The sequence below is a fragment of the Amblyomma mixtum genome, chromosome 10, assembly GCF_055824585.1.
Source record: "Amblyomma mixtum isolate Tamu chromosome 10, ASM5582458v1, whole genome shotgun sequence".
Taxonomy (NCBI): domain Eukaryota; kingdom Metazoa; phylum Arthropoda; class Arachnida; order Ixodida; family Ixodidae; genus Amblyomma; species Amblyomma mixtum.
This window is the reverse complement of record NC_143021.1, coordinates 20,844,497-20,864,198: the sequence shown is the minus strand read 5'-3', so window position 1 is coordinate 20,864,198 and position 19,702 is coordinate 20,844,497. Positions and strand designations below refer to the sequence as shown.

The following is a 19,702-nucleotide window of genomic DNA, read 5'->3' as shown; positions in this document are numbered from 1 at the left end:
CGATGACAATGGCGTCAGTTTGCATTAATTGTTCTAGATTGCAGTGAAGGTCTGTAGTCAGTTCGAACAGCTGGGATTCACAAGAACGCCCGCGCTGAAATCCGTGCTGGTTCGGAAGAAGGATATGATTCTCAGTGATATGTTTCATTATGTGTGATGATATAACACGTTCTAATAATTTACAAACAACTGATGTCAAAGATATGGGCCTATAATTAGTCTGGTTATCTATATACTCTGCTTTAAATATGGGTAAAACATGAGCTATCTTCCATTCATCAGGAATCGCGGCCGTATCAAGTGATTGCTGAAAGATGTGTGCTGGGATACGTGATGTGTAGGTTTTTGTAATTTTTAGAAGTTTTTTGCTGATTTCATCGGGGCCTGGGCTCGAAAAGTAGGCAAACGCTCAATGGCCCTCTCTATGCCCTCCGAATGTATCTCTATACAGGGCACTGTGCACTCAGTGCTTGATACATGTCCAACAATGGACAAAGGCTTTTCTTGTTCAAAAGCCTTGTTCAAAAGACGACAAGTGTGCTTTGATGACTTTACTCCCCATCTTTTTTAGCCTTTTCGCACTACTTTCAGTTTTATTGCGCGCCCACATATATATACGTGCGTTGGTGTCTTTGCAATAAAACCCTCATTTGTGAGTCAGCGCCCGTTTGTACGTCTGTTCCTGCTGTCCGTGTCTTTTTTTAGCTGCTTTAGAATGATCAATCACCAACTCACCCAAGCTTTTACCTTAGTACTCCTAATAGTCGTGGTCGGTATATACTTGTTAACGAGGTCAGTAAACATTTTTGAGCGTGATCCAGTTATCTTCAACTGTACGGGACCAGTAGCCATTAAGATAGTGGTGTGCAAAAATATAACTCGGCATTAATTCAATAAAGTTTAGTTTTTCTGTAGCATTTAATTTCGTTATTTATTTCCTACTGCTATGCGGAAAAACGATGTTTCCAGTGATGACGTCTTAATCTAAGAACTTATCTAAAAACGGTTTTTATTGATTGGTACCCTCAAGGTCGAAGCATTAAAGATTTGAGTTGGTTAAACACAACGACATACAGGGTCTGTTCTGAAAGTAGTAGGACTGGTTTTTTCCTGGGCGAACGGGCGGACGAGAGGTGGTCTGCGCGTGCAGGATCGTTGAAGGGGGATATTGGGAATGCTGGGGAAAATCGGCAGTCGGCTCTCGGCCGTTGAAGAGAGGAGGTCGCTTGTACTGTGAACCCATGTCGAAACGTCTCGTCACGCAGAATCGTCGAGCGTTTACTGAATCAGCGATACGCGATCAAATTTTGAGTAAATCTTGGTAAAACGGGCAAAGAGACTCACAACATGGTTAAGGAGGTGTTTTTTTAGTGGCACAAGCTTTTCCGAGAAGGTAAGGAAAGAGTGGAGGAAGCAGACCGCTCCAGACGCCCTTCGACCAGCAAGACCAACGAAAATGTGTAGCGAGTGAAACATTTACTTAACAGTGATCGTAGAATGAGTATCAGAATGATTGCTTATGACTTGAGCATTCCTCAAACCCAAGTTTTTGAGATCGTGACAGAAAACTTATCCATGAGGAAAGCGTGCGCGAAGTTGGTGCCGGGAGTGTTGTCAGAGGAGGAAAAGGCCAACCGGTAGCATCTTCATCATGTGAATGAGGACCCCGATTTTTTGCCCAGCACAAGGCGGCAACGCTGCCTCAGCCCCCCTACAGCCTCGACTTGGCCCCGCCAGACTTTCTTCTATTCCCGAGAATAAAATCGACGCTCGAGGGAAAACATCACAGATCGGTAGAGGTGGTTCAACAGGCCGTGACGAGGGAGCTAAACAGCATTCCGGTCCAGGCGTTCCTGGAGGCGTACGAAAACTGTAAAACTCATTGGCAGCAGCGTGTAGGTGCGGAAGGGTGCTACCTCGAAAAATTGTAATTGTTTGTACTATTCTCTTGAATAAATTTTGTTTAAAATAATGAGTCCTACTACTTACAGAACAGACCATGTATATAAAGACAGCAGCAATTTAACAATACAAGTAACAAATAACGGAGATGTCAACAGTATACAGATAATACTTCGAAGCGTGCATTACCTACAGTAGGTTGTGAAATCGAAATTTTTGTGGTCACATCTCAGAGAATACAGAGTGGCGAATATATATATAAAACACACAAAGAAAGTGATTCCGTGTAAAAAGTAATAAATATTGCTAGAATACTATATTGCCACGACTGCAACAATAGCCGCTCGACAGCCGCTCAGCACGCAGCTCATGGGCCGCTCTTTTGGCTTTTGAAGGGAACCTCATGTTCCGCTCCGGCTGCCTGTGCTTTACGGCTTCTCAGAGCTTCTCGGTGTTGGTGTTTGTCTGCCGTGTAGGCGCGAGTTATCAACACCAACTACTACCTGACACTGGTGGAGTTTGCGGGCTCGACCCCTCATGGCCAGTACCCCTTCAGCCAGCCGCTCATCGAGTCACGACCAGCTTCGTCATGTTTGCACGCCCGTAAGCCGCAGCAGTCGCCCACTTCTGGAACTGGCCCCAGATTTTGGACCCCTACACGCAGAGGCGCCCACTCAGCGACCTGATGCGCACACCCCCACGGCCCAGGCTAGCGCGTTTCCCTTGATGTTCCAGCCGCCCTGTGTGCCGGCCAGTTTCCATGATGCCACTTTTCAAGACGTTGAAGACTGGCTTGACCAGTTCGAGCGGGTCGCCGATTTCAACCAGTGGAACCCTGTGTAGAAGCTGCAGAACGTGTATTTCGCACTCGAAGGCGGAGCCAAGACTTCGTTTGAGAACAGGGAGGCCGATATCCACACCAAAGATACCTTTAGCCGGCAGGTCTAGGAGGCGTTTGATAGTACGGACCGCCGGGATAGTGTACGGCGCCTCCTGGACGCTCACGTAGAAAAGCCTAACGAGATCATTGCCATTTTCGCCGAGGACGTGACCCGGCTTTGTCGGCGTGCTGACCCAGATATGGCGGGAGCCAAGAAGCTCCGCCACCTGATCCAAGGTGTGAAAGACAATATTTTCGCTGGTTTGGTCCCAAATCCACCAAAGACTGGGCTAGTCTTCATAAAAGAAGCTACCGCCATTGAGTTGGCGTTGCAGCAGCGCTGAAAACCAAATAACGCCTTGTGCTGTGAACCATGCAGTAATACGGCTACTTTGTGCGTGTGTAGCAGCAATTCGTCTTTGCGAGAGCTGATACGCGCGGCGGTTGGTGAAGAGCTCTAGAAATTGAACCTCCGCTCGCCTGCTCCGACAATCACGGCTGTTACCGGCGTCGTGCGCGGCAAGATCCAACGAGCATTTTCAGCACCTCCTCAAAGGAGGAACCTGAAAAGGTCGCAGAGACAGATGCGACAAACCAAGAGCCTATGGAGGTGCATTTAAGGTAGCACTAAAGTGTCTCCTCTGTGGCAAGGTGGGACACCGTGCAGTTGACTGTCGCACTAGTAGCGTTGCCCAAAAGACAAAGGTTGTGTGTCAAGGTTGTAATAGGAGAGGACATACTGTGGATGAGTGCCGATATAGAACGCAGGACCAAGCTGCATGAGTTGTCGACTCTTGGGTAGAGCTTGTCACACCACCTGAGGTTCCACAGCTAAAAGGAGAGCAAACGCCGCTGGAAAATGAGGCGCTGAGGGGTACCCCTAAGTCGAAAGCAGTAATGCCGCTGGTGGTCGGACAAATAGGGGGCCGTCCTATATTGGCGCTTAGAGACAGCGGAGCCAATCCAGTTTTCTTTCGGAGAAGCCTAATGAAGGACGAGGTTGCATCAGGGGAAGCGTCGCCGTCACTCTTGTAGATAGCACAGTCAGGTACCATAGCACAGTCAGGTACCTTCCTGAAGCTAGGATTCTAGTGTCCACGCCAAATTATACTGGACAGGTAGAAGCAAAATGCGTAGAACAACCAATCTACAATCTCATCTTGGGAAACATTACGGGTGCAAGTGTCGAGGACCCCGATCCCGAGCGGAGGATGCTCGACGTTGTGGAACACCCAAAGGGGAAAGGCCCACGACACCTCAGACAGGTTAAGGGGGAGTCAGTTTCTCGTCGGCATTGTAGACAAGACCTCAAGTGACAGCCCGAGCAACGCAGCATCCGCTCTCTACTCCCGCTACGATGTGTCTGAGCGAGACACGGGGCGAAATTGCAATTAGGCAAACAGAAGACTCAAGCTTGAAAGCCTGCTTCGAAAGAGTTGGGGAAAAGGAGAAAAAAAAGAGGAGTCGTACGCCATTCGGATATCAATTGGTAAACGGTCTTATGCACAGGGAATGCATATTTAGCTCGGGAAGGCGGGTCCAACAGCTTGTGTTACCGGAAGATATGCGAGAGACCGTGTTACGCTAAGGACATGACGCCATTATGGCTGGGCACCAGGGTGTTCACAAAACAATGTCTAGAATTACCGAGGAGTTCTTCTCGCCAGGTGTCCAGAGTGACGTTAAACGCTTTCTTCGCTCATGTGACGTGTGCCACCGCGCAGTTCCAAAGGGAAGAGTTGGACCTTTACCTCTGGGACCCTCAAAATAAAGATAACCAGATTCTCAGGAACCACGGTCCTGAGACTCGTATGCTTTCTGTCTGAGGGATCCTCGCAGAGTCAGTCGTTCCTAGGTTTAACGGGATACTGTAAGGACTTTATTCCAGATTATGCTCACATAGCCGATCCGCTTGTCGAACTCACTAAGAAGGGTGCAAGCAATAAGTTGAATTGGACTACTGAACGTGAGAACGCATTCGTGATGTTAAAATGACATATGGCAAAACAGTCCGTTCCGCTTGCTGCGAATTTGGATAAAGAATATATTCTTCGCATGGATGCATCAGACAGATCATTAGGAGCCGTACTTTTGCAAGAAGAGAATTGCATGTTACATCCGGTATTTTTTGCCAGTAAGAGATTGTCGGCTTGTGAATGCAACTACTCCGCTGTTGAAAAGAATGCTTGCCAGTGGTATGGGCAGTAGAGAGGTCTCACATTTACCTTTATGGGAGACATTTCAGAATTCAAACGGATCATCAGCCGCTTGAATACTTAAAGGGCCCGTGACCACCCTCCGGTCGAAAGCACTCTCTACCCCTCTTGAAGCGAGCCTCCTCTCGGCAAGGTAAAATCACCCCTTCGTTCTCCGATGTTAGCCGGAGGCGTGGTGTCTGTGGAGTGCGTCACATGTCTACGTCATGGCCCCGCCTTCAATAGAATTCTTTTCTTGGTTTTTGCTACTGGGTCATTTGAGCGGAGGGCGGGGGGGGGGGGGGGGGTGCTGCGGGTTTTCTAACACCCTCTCTGTTTTGCTGTTTGGATCTCCTCGCGGTGTTTCGCCGCTAGACTTGTTAGCGAGCGCATCCTTTCTTACATCTGTTTGTCATTCTCAGTTAGCGAGCCACCTTTTAATTTTTTTTTAGCCTCCCCACCGTATCACGAGCGGAGGGGCGGAAGTCGGTTGTGTTCGAAACACACAGCGAAGCGCGGACCCGGCAACCGCCCGTTTGCTTTTCTCCGTGCGTGTTTGTGTTCTGTGTGTTTGTGTCTTTTCACCGCTCCAAAGCCCATGTCATTCATTGGAGTCAAGGCTTACGCAAGATGCACGAAGGATAAGAGGTGTGTGTGCGGAGCGGTCAAGTGGGCGAGCGAGGGAAAGGCTCTGCTGCACTAGTAATTAAAACCTTGTTTTCGGGGCTTGCATAGAAGAAAAAAAACTGAGAAGGGAGCGCGCACGCAGAGCGTCTCGTTACGTGATCACGGCGGGGGTGGGGGGGGGGGGGCGAACCAACTCACTCAGTTTTACTATTTTTTACTTTTTATGGCTACGGTTAAAGGCTGTCGCCGTACGCTCCCTCCGCAGTTTTTTTTTTTGTTGTTGTTGTTCCTTCAGGCGGGTTTGTAGGCATGTGGCAAAACAGAAGGCGCTGCGGAAAGCGTTGTGCAGACGGCGCGACGGCCAACCTTCTCCCGTCAGTCAGAACGATGCACCAATGTTGTGCCTTTAGCGAAAGTAACCCCCATGACGTCAAGGGGGTTCAGAGTAGTGGGGCGGGGACGTTTTTGTTGAAGGAAAGAACGAGCGGGCTTTGATTTGAATTTTCGCAGCTTTTCGGGGCGCGCATGGCTCTAGTATTTTGCAGAGGTTATCTTCGATGCCTCATCTATGCAGTGGGCTTGTTTTTCAAAAATGCCTGGACCCTGGTCAGTGGCCCTTTAACCAAGGCCAAAATGAACAATAGTACAGACATGAGATGTTGTTTGGCCGTGGAAGAATACTCATTTCAAGCGGAATATTTTAAACGCAGTTGTAGCGTTGGAGCGGTCTTCATGAGTAGAGCCAACTAAACAGCTTTAGCTATTTCTGGGATATATCTTTTTGTTTTTGTTATTGTTGTTCAGTGCTTATAAAAGGGACTGTGTTGCGGACATTGATATGTTTATCATGGACACCGTACAGACAACGGCACTGGTGTGTTAATGTTCCGTAACTGCAATTTGGTGTGCTGCATCAGTGGGGTGCTTTTGGTGTGCGCTGGACATCTGCGGTGTGTTGTGTGCTGAGTCCAGAATCGCCGCATAAGACAGTCGGTTGGCTGGAAGGCTTGAAGGTGCGGATGATGGGAGCAGTTTTTTTTACGGAAAAAAACTCATGAGAGAGAGGACCCATATAATAGACACATAATGGTCACATATAATAGCTTGAAATAAAAGTATGCACTAAAGAAGTCTGTAGAAAACGGAGAGGATGACGATAAGTATGACGTGTATTAACCCGAGAATAAAGAAGCTGGAGAAGTATTTGGTGAGGTAGGAAGAGATGATTGGTGGAGACAGGAAGACGATGACGACGACAAGGATGACGTGTACCAACACCTTGGCTATAAGGGATAGCGGAACAGCGGCGGAGGTTCTGGCGGGTCAGGAACACCTCCGCTGGAAGAGAGCAACGCCGGCGACTGCTCCGGGGATCTCGAGTTCTGCGGCGTCGCACCGTAGACTTCCTGCCGTTCCTGAGCCCGTTCCAAGGAGTCAACGGCTGACGCAACCACCTGCTACGGCCAGGGGTTCCTCCAGCACTGTCTATCCGGATGGCGCCCACACCGCCAACATCGCCAGCATTGCCTTCACGGGCCCTTGGACCGGGAGCTCGTACGACGCAGCCAACAACGCCGCGAGCGACGCCAGCCTGAGCACTTCGAACGCCACCTCGACGCCTGCTACCTGGATGCCTCTGACTGGACCCATCCAACACTTCATCTGCACTGAATCGTGAGCACAAACGACGAACGCTAGCAGACTAGGTATTCCCGGGTCGTGTGTATTGGTATTCTTTGTGTTTTCTGTTAGTTTTGTTAGCGAGTGTTGTGTACTAGTGTTTGTGCAGCGTAGAGTGTAATAAATGTTCGTGTCTTTGGTACATCTGTTGCCTAGTCCATTCTTTCGGCCCAAGAGTTCTCGAGGGATCCGTGACAGAGATCCGATAAGGCCGGTGACATAACGTTCTCTGGTTGTCATCGACTATAATGAGGTGCTTTGTGAGCGGAGTCTGCCTAACCTTGGAGCTCGATGCAAAACAGTCGCGGAAAGGTTCGATAATGCTCTCTAGGCAGCGTTTCTGATTATACAGGAGGTTCAGGTTCACGTCGATTTTTATGGGAGTGGTCGGTGCCACCACTGATGCGAGGATTTAGGACAACCCGTACTGTCCCGCGAATTCACTAAGTTCCTCGAAATACGCAATAGCTGTTTTGCCAGGCAACCACTGAGGTTCAGAACCAAAATTGGTCACCAAAAGTTCGCTTCACCCACTGTTTAATTCAATAATTCCGCGAGCTACACAGACTTGCCTACCCAGGAGCAGCGAGATGTTGGTTTCAGTGATGCCATGAGTGCTGGTTCTGCAAAACCTGGTTGTCACAGACGCATAATTTAGTCCTGCGTGGCCCGGTATCGTCGTCGACAGGGCCTTGGGTAGAAACCGACACGATTAGCTCCTGAAGGTTGATAACGGCACTGTAACCTTGCAGGAATCCAAACAGAGTATAAGGTCCTTGAAGCACTCGGGTAACACAGCAAAACAACCAGGGAAAGTAATACCACGGATATGGATTCCTGAAGTGCAGAAACCGATCAGTGTTTAGACATGGCCACCAGCTGACCGGATCTCCGGCCCGGACCAAGAGGTCAGAACGTTCCTCAGGGCCATGGCTAACCGAATGCTCATTACAGAAAAATCGGTGCCGGTACCCACAAGTGCAGTAACGTCGTGGTTGTCGGCGGATACCGGAATTTCGGCGGAAACCAGTCGGTCGCAGCGCTTCGTTGAGGTCGTCGTCGGTCGGAGCGGCGCAGCGAATCATCAGGTGGCGGTTCTCGACTCGGTCCAGTAGCGGCGGCCCTAACGCCGAAGGACGCCGTCTTCAGTTTTTCCGATGCGGAGACGAACCTCTTAACTGGCCAGAGGACGACAGGCGCCCAGGCGAAGAGAACCGCCTTGGAGAAGGCGATCTGGACTGTCGTCGCTGCGAAGTCGAGGACTGCGCGTTATCAGCCAGGTACAGCTCGATATCCGGCGGTCTTTCACCGTAGCGCGGTCGAGGTGCGTCAGGTAAAAACTCCCTTAAACCCACTCTGCGGTCGGAGCAGTGGCGGAGGTTGTGGCCGGGCTCCCCGCAGTGGTACCGGTGCGTCCAATTGTTCGGCGTACGCCACACGTGTGCTTTGCTCATGGGGGGGCCTGGACTCCAGCGTCACTGAGGGTACTGCTGCGATTGGGCACTGCAGAGATGGCACTGGCACAAGAGCGACGGGGGAAAAGGCTCGCATCGTTGGCCCAAGACTTCATAGTGCTTCACTGCATGTCATAATGGAGGGCGCCGGGTGTGGAGCCTGAGGTGGCTGCACAGCTGTCTGATTTCGTCCCGTACCACGCCTGTTACAGTAGCGACAGTGGCTTGTAGAGCTTCGAAGCGAAGTTTCGCCAGTTCCTAGCTCAGAAGGCTTCCCTTGTGAAGTCGGCCACTGTTCTTGGCGGATCACGGGCCAGTCCGGCAAACAGCTGCTCTTTTAAGCCGCGCATTAAGTGGTGTGCCTACTTGGCCTCGGGCATAGCAGTGTCGGCCCGATTGAACAGTCGCCTCATGTCCTCGATGAACATCGCGACGCTGTCGTTCGACTACTGCAATCTCAGGGTGCAGAGCGATTTCAGCCTTCTCTTCTCTTTCGCTGGTAGTAAAGGTCTCTAGCAGCTCTCGACGAAAAACCTCCCAGGTGGTACAGGAAGCTTCGGGGTTCTCAAACCACGTTCTGGCCTGGTCCTGCAGCGCAGAGTAGACGTTGCGCAATTTGCGCTCGCCGTCCCATTCACTGAAACCCTCGACTTGGTCAAAGCGGGCCGACCAGTCTTCGACATCCTCGAACCTGTCCCCGTGGAACGGCGGCGGCGACCGAGGTGCGTGAAGGACGAATGGCGGTGCATTTCCGGATTGCTGAGTTGTCTGGCTAGCCGCGCTGGATGTCATGGCTCTTACCGGCGCTATCATCTGGCCGAACTTCGGTTGTAGGCCTCGCAGACAGCGACTCGCCTTGTGGCCGGGTGTGGAGTCCACGCGTGGAGAACAGGCAGCAAGGGTGTCCTCGCACTCAGAGTACATGGAACGCTACCCAGCACCTCCACCATATGTCACCGATAAACGGTTGAAGCACACAGACGAGGTTTAATTAGACGTGCTGGGCGTGCAAGACAGCAGGGAGCTCGGGCGAGGAAGATGACGATCTTCTAGCCCCTGGAATGCCCAAGGCATGGCAAGTCCCAGCTAAAACAGTTCGGCAGCGGTACGGCGCCACTGCATGGATTAGTACAGTGGCAGTATCGTATCATACCAGGCATAACTGGTCCACGTTTCAGCACCTTCTTATGCATCAAATACAGGCGCAGCTGGTGTATTTTAGGGTGTAGAAGAAATTAACTTGATTATGGCGACAATACCAGGCGCAACTGGCGTGCTTGGCAGTCGACGGAACCGAAGTCACCGAGGCTGCCAGCAGTGCGCTATTTATACGCGGCTCGAAAGTTATAGACATTGGGCGTACACTTTCACAATCGTTCTTTATATTGAAAAGTCACTCGCTCTGCTCACTGGACGAATCATTCAGTCGGGCCTACCACGCGAGGAAGCGTACTTCACGTGATGGATAAAAAGTGATAAATCGCCTTGCTCGTGGCGATAACTAACAAAAAATAAACAAAAACATAAGGAGCATTCGCGGCAGTATGAAGAAGAAAAAGATCTTTTTTGCACTCCTGAGGGCACAAAGTATTATCTGCCGCTTGAAAGCACATATTCAGCCACGCATTGCGCGGGAAGAGCTGAAGGTAACAGTGCCAACTTGGAAATTCGAACTCGAAGTGAACCGAACATTTATTGCATTATGCGGAGTTCGTTTAAAGGAAGCTGATCGGACCACTCTTTGGAATATTAGAGATCACTGCGGCTACCCGCACTGGGATAATGCGAAGCATTGACGCCTCCTTGACACTCATCGCCTCCCTTTATCATTTATCTTTGGTTTGTTAATTCATTTAACTACTTAATTAGCGTAATTATGTAGTGCTTCAATTAAATATCGTTTTATTTACCCTGATTATACCTTTGATGTGAGTCAATCAGGTCAGTTTTTCACATTTGGCGCCGTGGTTGCTTTTCCTTCCACTTACTATATCCCTTTCCAGCCTATTCGACCGTCCGAAGGTTTTTGCGGATAATTAATTAATTATGCTATGTCAGTGAAGTTATTTCGTTTGATTAATTATCACTCATCAAATACATTTCAGTTCAAACTTTACTTTCACTGCTTTGCCTATTTTTCCACTTTTGCTGTCCACGGATGTTTTCCCATCCAATCACTCTATCGACGTCCACAATATTTCAGCGTTTTTTCGACATTTTTGGCTTTTATTAATCATAAGAATTTGGTAGTGGCTTAGCTCTGGTTAAGCCTGGGTATACAAGCGGAAAACTTCAGTTATGCTTGGTTTGACGTCATGACTGTCGCAGTTCGCGCACAATGCACTGGTAGCACCACGATAACGGTGGAGGCATTCATCCGTCCACACACTGCCTGTACGTTCGCGGAGGAAGAGACGGTAATCGGCGTGGTTAAAACTAAAGTCCCTAGATCAGCTTTGCTAAGTAGCGACAAGTCCCTCCTCTCCTACCGCCCTTTCCCCTGCGGCTCGCGTCGTCCGCCATGTTCTTCCTGACGCGCTCCGATGGCGCGGTTGTATGCACTGGAACGGCGGACCTTGCAGAGTCGCGGCTTTCCTGTAAGGGGAAGTGAAAAATGTAGTAAATGAGCTTGGTATGAGAAGAAGGGAAACGTGCCAGTAATGCGCTCCGAATGTGACTTGCGTTCAGTTTTGTCGGAGACAGCGAGTGCGGCAAAACTGCAGTTGTGGTGCGGCGGCCAGTTCGCGAGAGAACACGGACACGCGTGCAACTTTATATATAGCATATTATTGCAAAGACTACCAACGGCGGTTTGTGGCGGTTTGCGGGGTAGTTTTGCTGGCCGGTGAGAGAATATTGACGGGACAGCAGTGCATTTGTTTCTTTATGCTAAGCTTCCTCAGAATTATGCGCTCGAATTGATCTTCAGTAAAATGGAGCTTTAAAGAAGGGTAGTCGTATTAGGAATATATATGAAGATGAAAAATACAAAAACCTAGCTGTGCAGGTGAACACACTGAAGTCCCTTCATGAATTTCTAGGACAGACAGGGAAGCCGATGTCTGCGGGGTGCCGGTATGCACGAAATAATTACGGTGCTGCCTCGCGGATTACTTGTATGGTGGGAATAGAATGAAAGGAATATTATGGGCACTGGATGCTGAGACTGACCGTTGGTTTCGCACAGCAATAAAATTCCTTTGCCCCCGCGTCACAAACTTTTGGCACGTAGAGCACTTGTGCAGCAGACATTCCAATAAATAAGACATGCTATGCGCGAGTGTGAACACATGTAAATTCATCTAATTGGAGCGCGAGTTATGTACACACCGCCAATCTTTAATAGTACCGCGCGAGCGTCGACTGGACAACGCCTTATCATGGCGCGGAGCGCGAATCAAGCGAGAATAAGCGCATTTGTTTCAGATGCGCTGGTTCTCGCTCGTTTTGCCGCTCAGCGCTGTCATCAGGCGCTGACAAGCCGGCTGGTCGACGGTCGCGCGGTACTATTAAACAATTGGCAGGGCGTACCGCAGAACACTTCTCAAGAGGTTACGGTTTCAGGGCGCATTACTGAGCGAAAAGGTTTTGGCTACTTGATCTCAATGGACCAGCTGCAGTAGGTGCCGGAGTGGGGCCGTAGGCTGAAATACGCGCGCATACTTGCACTGAAATGCATGTTTACGAAAATACAAAGGCGGACAGCAGCGCGTAATCAAACAATCGTCAAGCATAGTGCGAGCTGGGAGCTTTAGCAATTCTGACTCGCCAGCCAAAGTTTGCTACTAGAGCATCGAATCTCAACGATGGAAAACAGGAATTGAGCTTACATCGTATAACTTGCTAGAATTCGTCAGCTTGAAATTTTTTCTCCCAATCCTGTGGAGCCACGCTTTCTGTCGCACAATATCGTTCTTCGCCAGCGGCACTGAAAACAACGCCAGACCTTTTCCTGACTGGGTTGAGTACCCGAAGGTGCAACAGCCCGGAATTTCGGCTGCTGCTGCGGACACAAAAAAGAGCCCGATAAACTAAAGTGACTTCCAGCAAACAGCGACAAATATAAAGTCACCTCCACTGAATGTCCGTGGCCAGCACAACTATTCTGTCACGTTGTAGTGACGGCAGTCCAGCGGTCAGGAAGACAGCAACAAAACTTGCAAACGAAGCTCTTTATTCGTGCTGACTTGCGCCCGCAAAACAACTGAATCACTCGGCGGCGCCGTAAGCAACAGACGTGCTCGTCAGTAGCCGAACTACGAAATGCCGGCCGCTCGCGGCATCGCTCAATTTAAAGCCGGCAAGGAAACTTCGAGACAACCAGGTCAGGATCATCTACAGTAATCTGGAAAAACGTAGATGCAGCTCTGCACGACTGCGACCAGTGGAGGTTAGTCCGGGCGCTTCTCGCGTCACGAAGAAACGTAGCGTGCAAGCGCCGTCAAACTATGCAGCCGGACGACTTAGGAAGAACATGGCGGAACGGAACTAGTTCCCAACCGGAAGTGGGCGCTGTCCAATAGTGTGCGTCGGCGGCGCCGCAAACGTTTTCGGTACTTAGCTTTTTTTAGAAAAGCTCATAAAGGGACTTTAGTTAAAACTGCCCGCAGGAATGCGGAGAGGAGGGTTGCCGGCTGCTACGCGGGCAGCACGCGGCTGCAACGAAAGGTCAAACGGTGGGCGAGAAGGCGAAGCACGTAGTTGTAGCGACAGTGAGGAGGCGACGCACATGCGCAGTAGCGTGCGGCTGCGCCGAAAAGTCAGGCGACGGAGTCGGCGGGCGGCGACGGCTGCGGCAGCGGCGAGGAGCGACCACCTGCGCGACGCGTGACGTCAATCGGTTTCCCGCATGCGCATAACTCACCAGTCCGGCTCACGCGAAGCTTGGCTCTGACCCGCGTAGTGAAGCTTTTCGCATCAAACTTACACAGAATATTTATTACATTCAAATCGGAGCGAAAGCATGGATTTGTGCTACGTAGAAGACGACGGTGAGCAGGCAGTACCGGGCAACGGAGCAGATGGAAGTTGATGAAGACGACGCTCTCCAATGCGCAGCGCGAGAGTGTGGTCCAGTTTAACAGGAGGCGCATTGGCTGCAGTGGTAGCAGAGTGCTACGACTGACTAGTATTAGGCGCTAGGCTATCGCCGCAGTATGAAAGAAAAAAACTACCTGTGGTTAGCTCTGGACAAACCTGGAGCGACGCGATAGCTACAGCTGGCCGAGTGGAACTCGCTGATTAGAATTTCACTCATTTGCCGCTGCCTTTAGCTGGGCATTCTTTTCTCATCCTCGTTTCTGGACGTGTATGGATGGATGGAAAAAACTTTATCGTTCATAAATTTCAAGTGTTCTTTGGGCGCCGTGGTCGATCCTTGGTCCAGGATGCCGCACTTGACTGCTGCCATCGTGGCTCGGCGCACGAGAAATCGCTGCGCTTCCTCGTCCTTGCTGGCCAGCAAGTGCTCCCACTGCATCAAACTCGGGTTGTGTATTCTTGGCTCTAAATCTGCCTTAGGGCAGGTCCATGTGACCTGCTCTAGTGTAGGTTTACCCTGACACCACGGACATTCGTCTGCATATTGTGTAGGGAATATCTTGTGTAGTTTGTGCAGGTGCAGGTAGGTACCTGCTTGTAGTCTGCGCCAGTCTACCGCCTCCTCTTTGGTGAGCCTTTTGTGTGGGGCTGGGTAGCGTTTCCGCTGACCCCTGTAATCATCGAGTATATCTGAGTACGGGGGGGGGGGGGGGGGTAGACTCACAGTTACTCCGTAATTTCTTTTCCTCAAATTCCTTTTTCCATTAGGACTCTTCTTTCTCTTTTTTCTTTCACACCCACTTACCCCCTTCCTGTACGGTGTGGTTCGGGTGTCCACCGCGACAGTCGCTAGGCAACGGCCCAAAGTCGGTGCGACCACGGCCGAGGCGCAACCACGGCAAATGACGCAATAACTGTCTCACATATCTCGGTTTACACCTGTCATCCGGTAATAGAGGAAGGCAGGAAGAGGAAATGAAGAAGGAAATATGGACCGTAATGAATAAAATGAAAGTTGTATTTGAGGAAAGGAAATAACGCAATAACTGTTTCAAAAACTATTTCGACCAACCGTAAAGCATGACACATCTGCTGACAACCTTCTGTCGACAACGATGAGGCATTAAAGGCTTTCGCCTTAAATAAAGCTGCGATAGCCTAGTGGTCTCACTGAGCGCCACTTAAACGAGATCTGTTCGCGCAGCCGCAAGTTCTACTAGTCATTGATAATGTTTCGATTTTTAAGCATGAAATGCTTTTAGCTCCCATTGTCGGCAGTGTGATCACGTCACGAGACCGAGACCGAGAACCTACATCCGGGCACTGAATTCCACTCATCCGGGCACGGAAACGAGAGCATCCGGGCACCGTACGAGATTTAACGAGACTCTCTGAGAGGGCCGTGCTTCCGCGCCGTCCACAAGGATGGCGCTGCAGTCCCACACTCACGCATGTAAAAGACCGGCCGTTGGACCTTCAGCTCATGAAGTTTCCCCCTTTGGCAGGCAGATGTATACACGCTCGCGGAGTATTCGAACGCGCTGCAGATACATTCTTGTCAGGCCTGCGTCTCGTCGTGTCCGCGTACGCTTCTGCATCGTCCTGCATTTCATTGCCGCCACCGTCACAGCTGCTTAAGCCGAGCAGTGGAGCGTGATGAAAGGAGAGATAGGAAGTGTCTTGCGGAAAGCGATCGCTTTTCCAGTGATGCGCCACAGCAGAAGACTGCTCTCCCCTGCCGACAACGCCATGATTATGCGGCCGCTCCCGAAAGCTACAAGGCTGCCACGGTTCGCGGCTGCCTACCTAAGCCCGCACTATTGCAGGCGATCGCTTCGACGCAACAAGAGTGTGGTGTGGTGTGTTGAACACTAGCCCCATTTCAAGATTTCGACTAGTGCCATCTACAACCAGTGTGTTATGCCCATAAACATTCCATGCTTACTCTACTCTCGGTTACGGGAGAGGCAGAGATTCTTTTCTCTTTTTTATGGTTCCATTGACTCGAGCTCGTATCTCACGCAAACTAGGTTCGTCCCTGATTTCGAAACATTAGTTGCCACGGAACGGATCAGATGGAAGTTGATGAAGACGACGCTCTCCACTGCACAGCACGAGAGTGTGGTGCTGTTTAACACTAAGCGTGTTCGCTGGGGCGACAGCCTTTTTTTTTCATGGTATTTATTCTACATGGTTATGCACAGAAAGTATTTACATTTGTGTGTGCGTGTGCGTGCGTGCGTGCGCGCGTGTGTGTGTGTGTGTGTGTGTGTGTGTGTGTGTGTGTGTGTGTGTGTGTGTGTGTGTGTGTGTGTGTGTGTGTGTGTGTGTGTGTGTGTGTGTGTGTGTGTGTGTGTGTGTGTGTGTGTGTGTGTGTGTGTGTGTGTGTGTGTGTGTGTGTGTGTGTGTGTTTATGCACAAAAATATTTTCAGAGAAGAGCACCTAAGTAGGCGCTAAGTGGCACAAACATGATTGTAAACATATTAAAACTAAAAGGCCGAAGGATATACAGCGCATCACGAGAGAAGACCAATTCGGTAAAAAGCCCAATTCCTCGTAAATGTCCGTTACCTGCAGCAGCATCCCGCTAGAATGAATTCTGGACGAAACAACAGGTTCAACGTCGCGGTCTTGCATGCGCGCTTTCCAGAAGCTATGAAGTCCAATCAGAAGATTCATATCATAGGGTTTCGAGTCAGGTTGAGAAACAACAAGGTAGCGCACACTGTAGGATTTAAGAGAAAATCTTTTTGTAGCGTGCACTGCAGCACACCCCAAAACAAAATCGCGTCTTTGCAGGCTATATCGTAATGTTCAAATGTTTCAGGCACATTTCCCAAGCCGCAGTTTACAGAAGGCACAAAAATGTTTTTCCTTTCGAGCCACGTGTTGACACGTAGAGTTTCGGAGTGTAATTTATAGAAAAACTTTTTGGTGCAAGGAAAAATTGGCATTTTACGCACTCGCTTTAAAACATCATGAGCCATGAGCCCAAAGTAGACAGAACGACACAGTGGATGAAGTGGGTGGGCGAGAGTGAAGCTCTCGCATCAAAAATAATCATCCTATCGGCATTATTATATTTTTTTTTTGCGCAGCATCCTCACACCGTCCTATATAGATCAGAACCATTCGTTTAATTCTACCTCTTCTGAGGACGTCACAACTGCTGTGGACAGATTTTGCGGACACGTTTTGGTGGCACGAACCCCGCCGACAGAGCTTAGAAATGCTTTCGCATTAAAAGTAGTTTCAAATTCGCGAAGGTTCGCCATGTTGACACTATTGAATATTGTGCATCATGAAGTTTACCCTCACGTGTCACTGGTTGTGGCACTTCTACGGTAAAGAAGGCTGTAGTCATTCAACACGGAATATTAGCAAAGCGTTTTATTAATGTCCTCTTTTGTTTTTACGCATCTTGCGCTGATATTTTCCTCCGCTGCAAACGGGTGCAACGCCACAGCAATTGGGGAACGGGCCTGGAGTAACCAGGGAAGGTTTGCAGTATGGGTCATCCGCTAGAGGGCATCTAGAAAGGTAGAAGATACAAAAAATACGCTATTGTGACGTTTTTTACACAGTCGAAAGAGCAATGCAAAGCGTCCGCCGGTCTCATAATCATATTCGAGAACTATTCTTAATTACTCGAAAATAGAACGGATTCCTGGCTTAAACCTCTCTTAAACCTCTTTGAGGCTGTTTTTAGCGCGTCGTTCGAACAGGAAAAAAAATACAAATCGCACCTAGATATTCTTGTTACTTTGAAGTTACAGAAACTCACAAAATATTTTACACCGCGTGTATCATAGAAAATATTTGTTGATTTGCATCTACTTCAGCGCCGTGAGGAGAAATTATATAGTGAGCAAATGAAACACAAATGAAAATTTACTAGTCTGTCAACCACACTGAAGAATTCTTGTATTTGTAGTGAGCGTACAATGCCAAACAGAAAGTGAAGCAATCAACAGTTAAATGAAATTAACTTAGTTAATTTTGAGCATGTCTGTCGGCGCTTAAAAAGGCGATGCATTGAGCGAGTAGTAGCTCTTTACAGTCACTAGTTGAGAATGTTGCAAGCGCTCGGTTAGTAGCATAAAGCAGGGTCAAATATTCAGATGCTCGGTATACTTCAACTACTTAGTGTCGCGACATGCAGAAGGGAGGCAGTAGCTTAAGACAAAAAGATTACATGTCGGTGAAGACTTTCTTTCACAACGTCCATTACGAGATAGCGAAGAAAGGTCATAAATTCCGTGAAAATTGTTCACTAAGCCGTTTTTATTCCCGTCGTTTGAAAGCACCTCACATAGTTATTTCATTCTTAGAGAAAGATCAGAATTCATGGAATCTCTTGTTCGAGTTCAGATGGAGATGGCAGACGCTCGCACTTTTGCATACTAAAGCTGATGTGCTTATAATGGTTCATTGGCGAGCGTAATGGTAGCATGATTTGTTTGTAGCTTTAACTATTAGAGCTTTCCTCTGTCGGTTTAGCGTAGTCGTCAATGTCGGCCTCAAGTCAAAATTACACGCTTAGTCACCTCATTAGCCTCCAGTAGCCATTGTGCGAAAGTGCGTCGCGAATGACAGGTAACCTGTGGCAGGGCAATCATCACTCACTTCCAGAAAGGAACTATGTAGGATACAGTACCAGCGGCGCCACAAGTTGGCAGCAGCTATATGCGTGTCTGCCTTTAGTACTGGCTCAGCGCAGCTCCATAATTAGAAGTGTAAAACTGCGCTTTTCGACGTGGGCGTCAATCACTTTCAGAGTGGGACATGTGCACAGGAAGCCAGAGTCCCAGAACGGTTTGCAACCCGAACATACGAAGAATGTGTTGGGGAAGTAGCGCGCAAAGCTGCGTCTAGACAGGATCCTTAGGTATATGCTGGCGCGACAAGACGGCGAAGAAGTGTGCGTCGAGACACATCTGATCGCAATCATCAACATTAGCCATCTACAAAGTCGTTATTAACGGCGTGATCTCCTTGTCAATCATTTCACAACCAGCTCGCATTGCGACATACATTTTATTTCTTGCCTAGTTGGCAGCTTTCAAAAAGATTTGTTAACCGGCTATTATTGCACTTACAAAATTCCGGTTCTAGAGTACAGGTTTTCATTCGCTCTGTCACGAAATCACTCGATCGACTAGAATACGGTTCATAAATTTAAATCGGAGTATGTTTTTTGCGCATATGGTAATGCAATTCAGGGTTCAATGGAATCACGTCAGGCACAGAGATCCGACAAAGATAAGGGCAACGCTGCAAAAATTTGGAACGATGTTTTCAAGTTCGACGTTCCGGCAAATAACTACCTCTACTGCCAGCTGTTGTGCCATATTAGCTCGGATCCCATGGTACAGAAAAAGGATGTGGCACTTTGTTCGATTGTGGACATTACTAGATACCAGAAACTGGTTTGGCTACCTTCGCCGTGTTCGTGCTCCATGCCAGTAGCATGCTTTACCGGATACAGGACTCAGTTCATTTTTTTAAAACGGTAAAGGCCGCATCAATCGATGATGATCCCTCCGTGGCACTATTCGGCGAGAAGTGTATGTTCACCTGTGTGCCAGGCGACTTCGCAGTTCTGCAAACTGTCTATTGTAAATTGTGTGGTTCACCGTCCCGAACGGACACATGGGCTCTCGTAGACATCGTAGTGAAGGGCTCCGGATAAACTGAGAACGGCTTGGTTTTATTAACTTTCGCTGCCGTGGCACAGCACACGGGCGCTTTGTCTTCATCGTAATGCAGCCGCCGCGGCCTGGATCGACCTCATTTTGGGGTCAGCGCCCTAACTCCAAAGCTTTTTTACACTACTCGCCTCTGCTGAAGCCAGCCCCCATCGAAACGTGCAACCTCTGACGGCTCCTCAGATTCTGCTCGTCAAGCACATACTTCTTTTCGA

General features: G+C 49.2%; 1 protein-coding gene across 1 annotated transcript in view; it reads right to left on the bottom strand.

Annotated features, from left to right (window-relative positions):
* Nucleotides 1–2,556: 2,556 nt before the first annotated feature.
* LOC149325312 (uncharacterized) overlaps nt 2,557–19,702 on the bottom strand; it is a 61,009-nt gene continuing 43,863 nt past the window's right edge. Inside the window, exon 2 of the mRNA XM_089564229.1 lies at nt 2,557–3,040. Within this exon, the coding sequence (XP_089420355.1) occupies nt 2,557–3,040 (484 nt within the window). The remainder of the gene's footprint in view (nt 3,041–19,702) is intronic.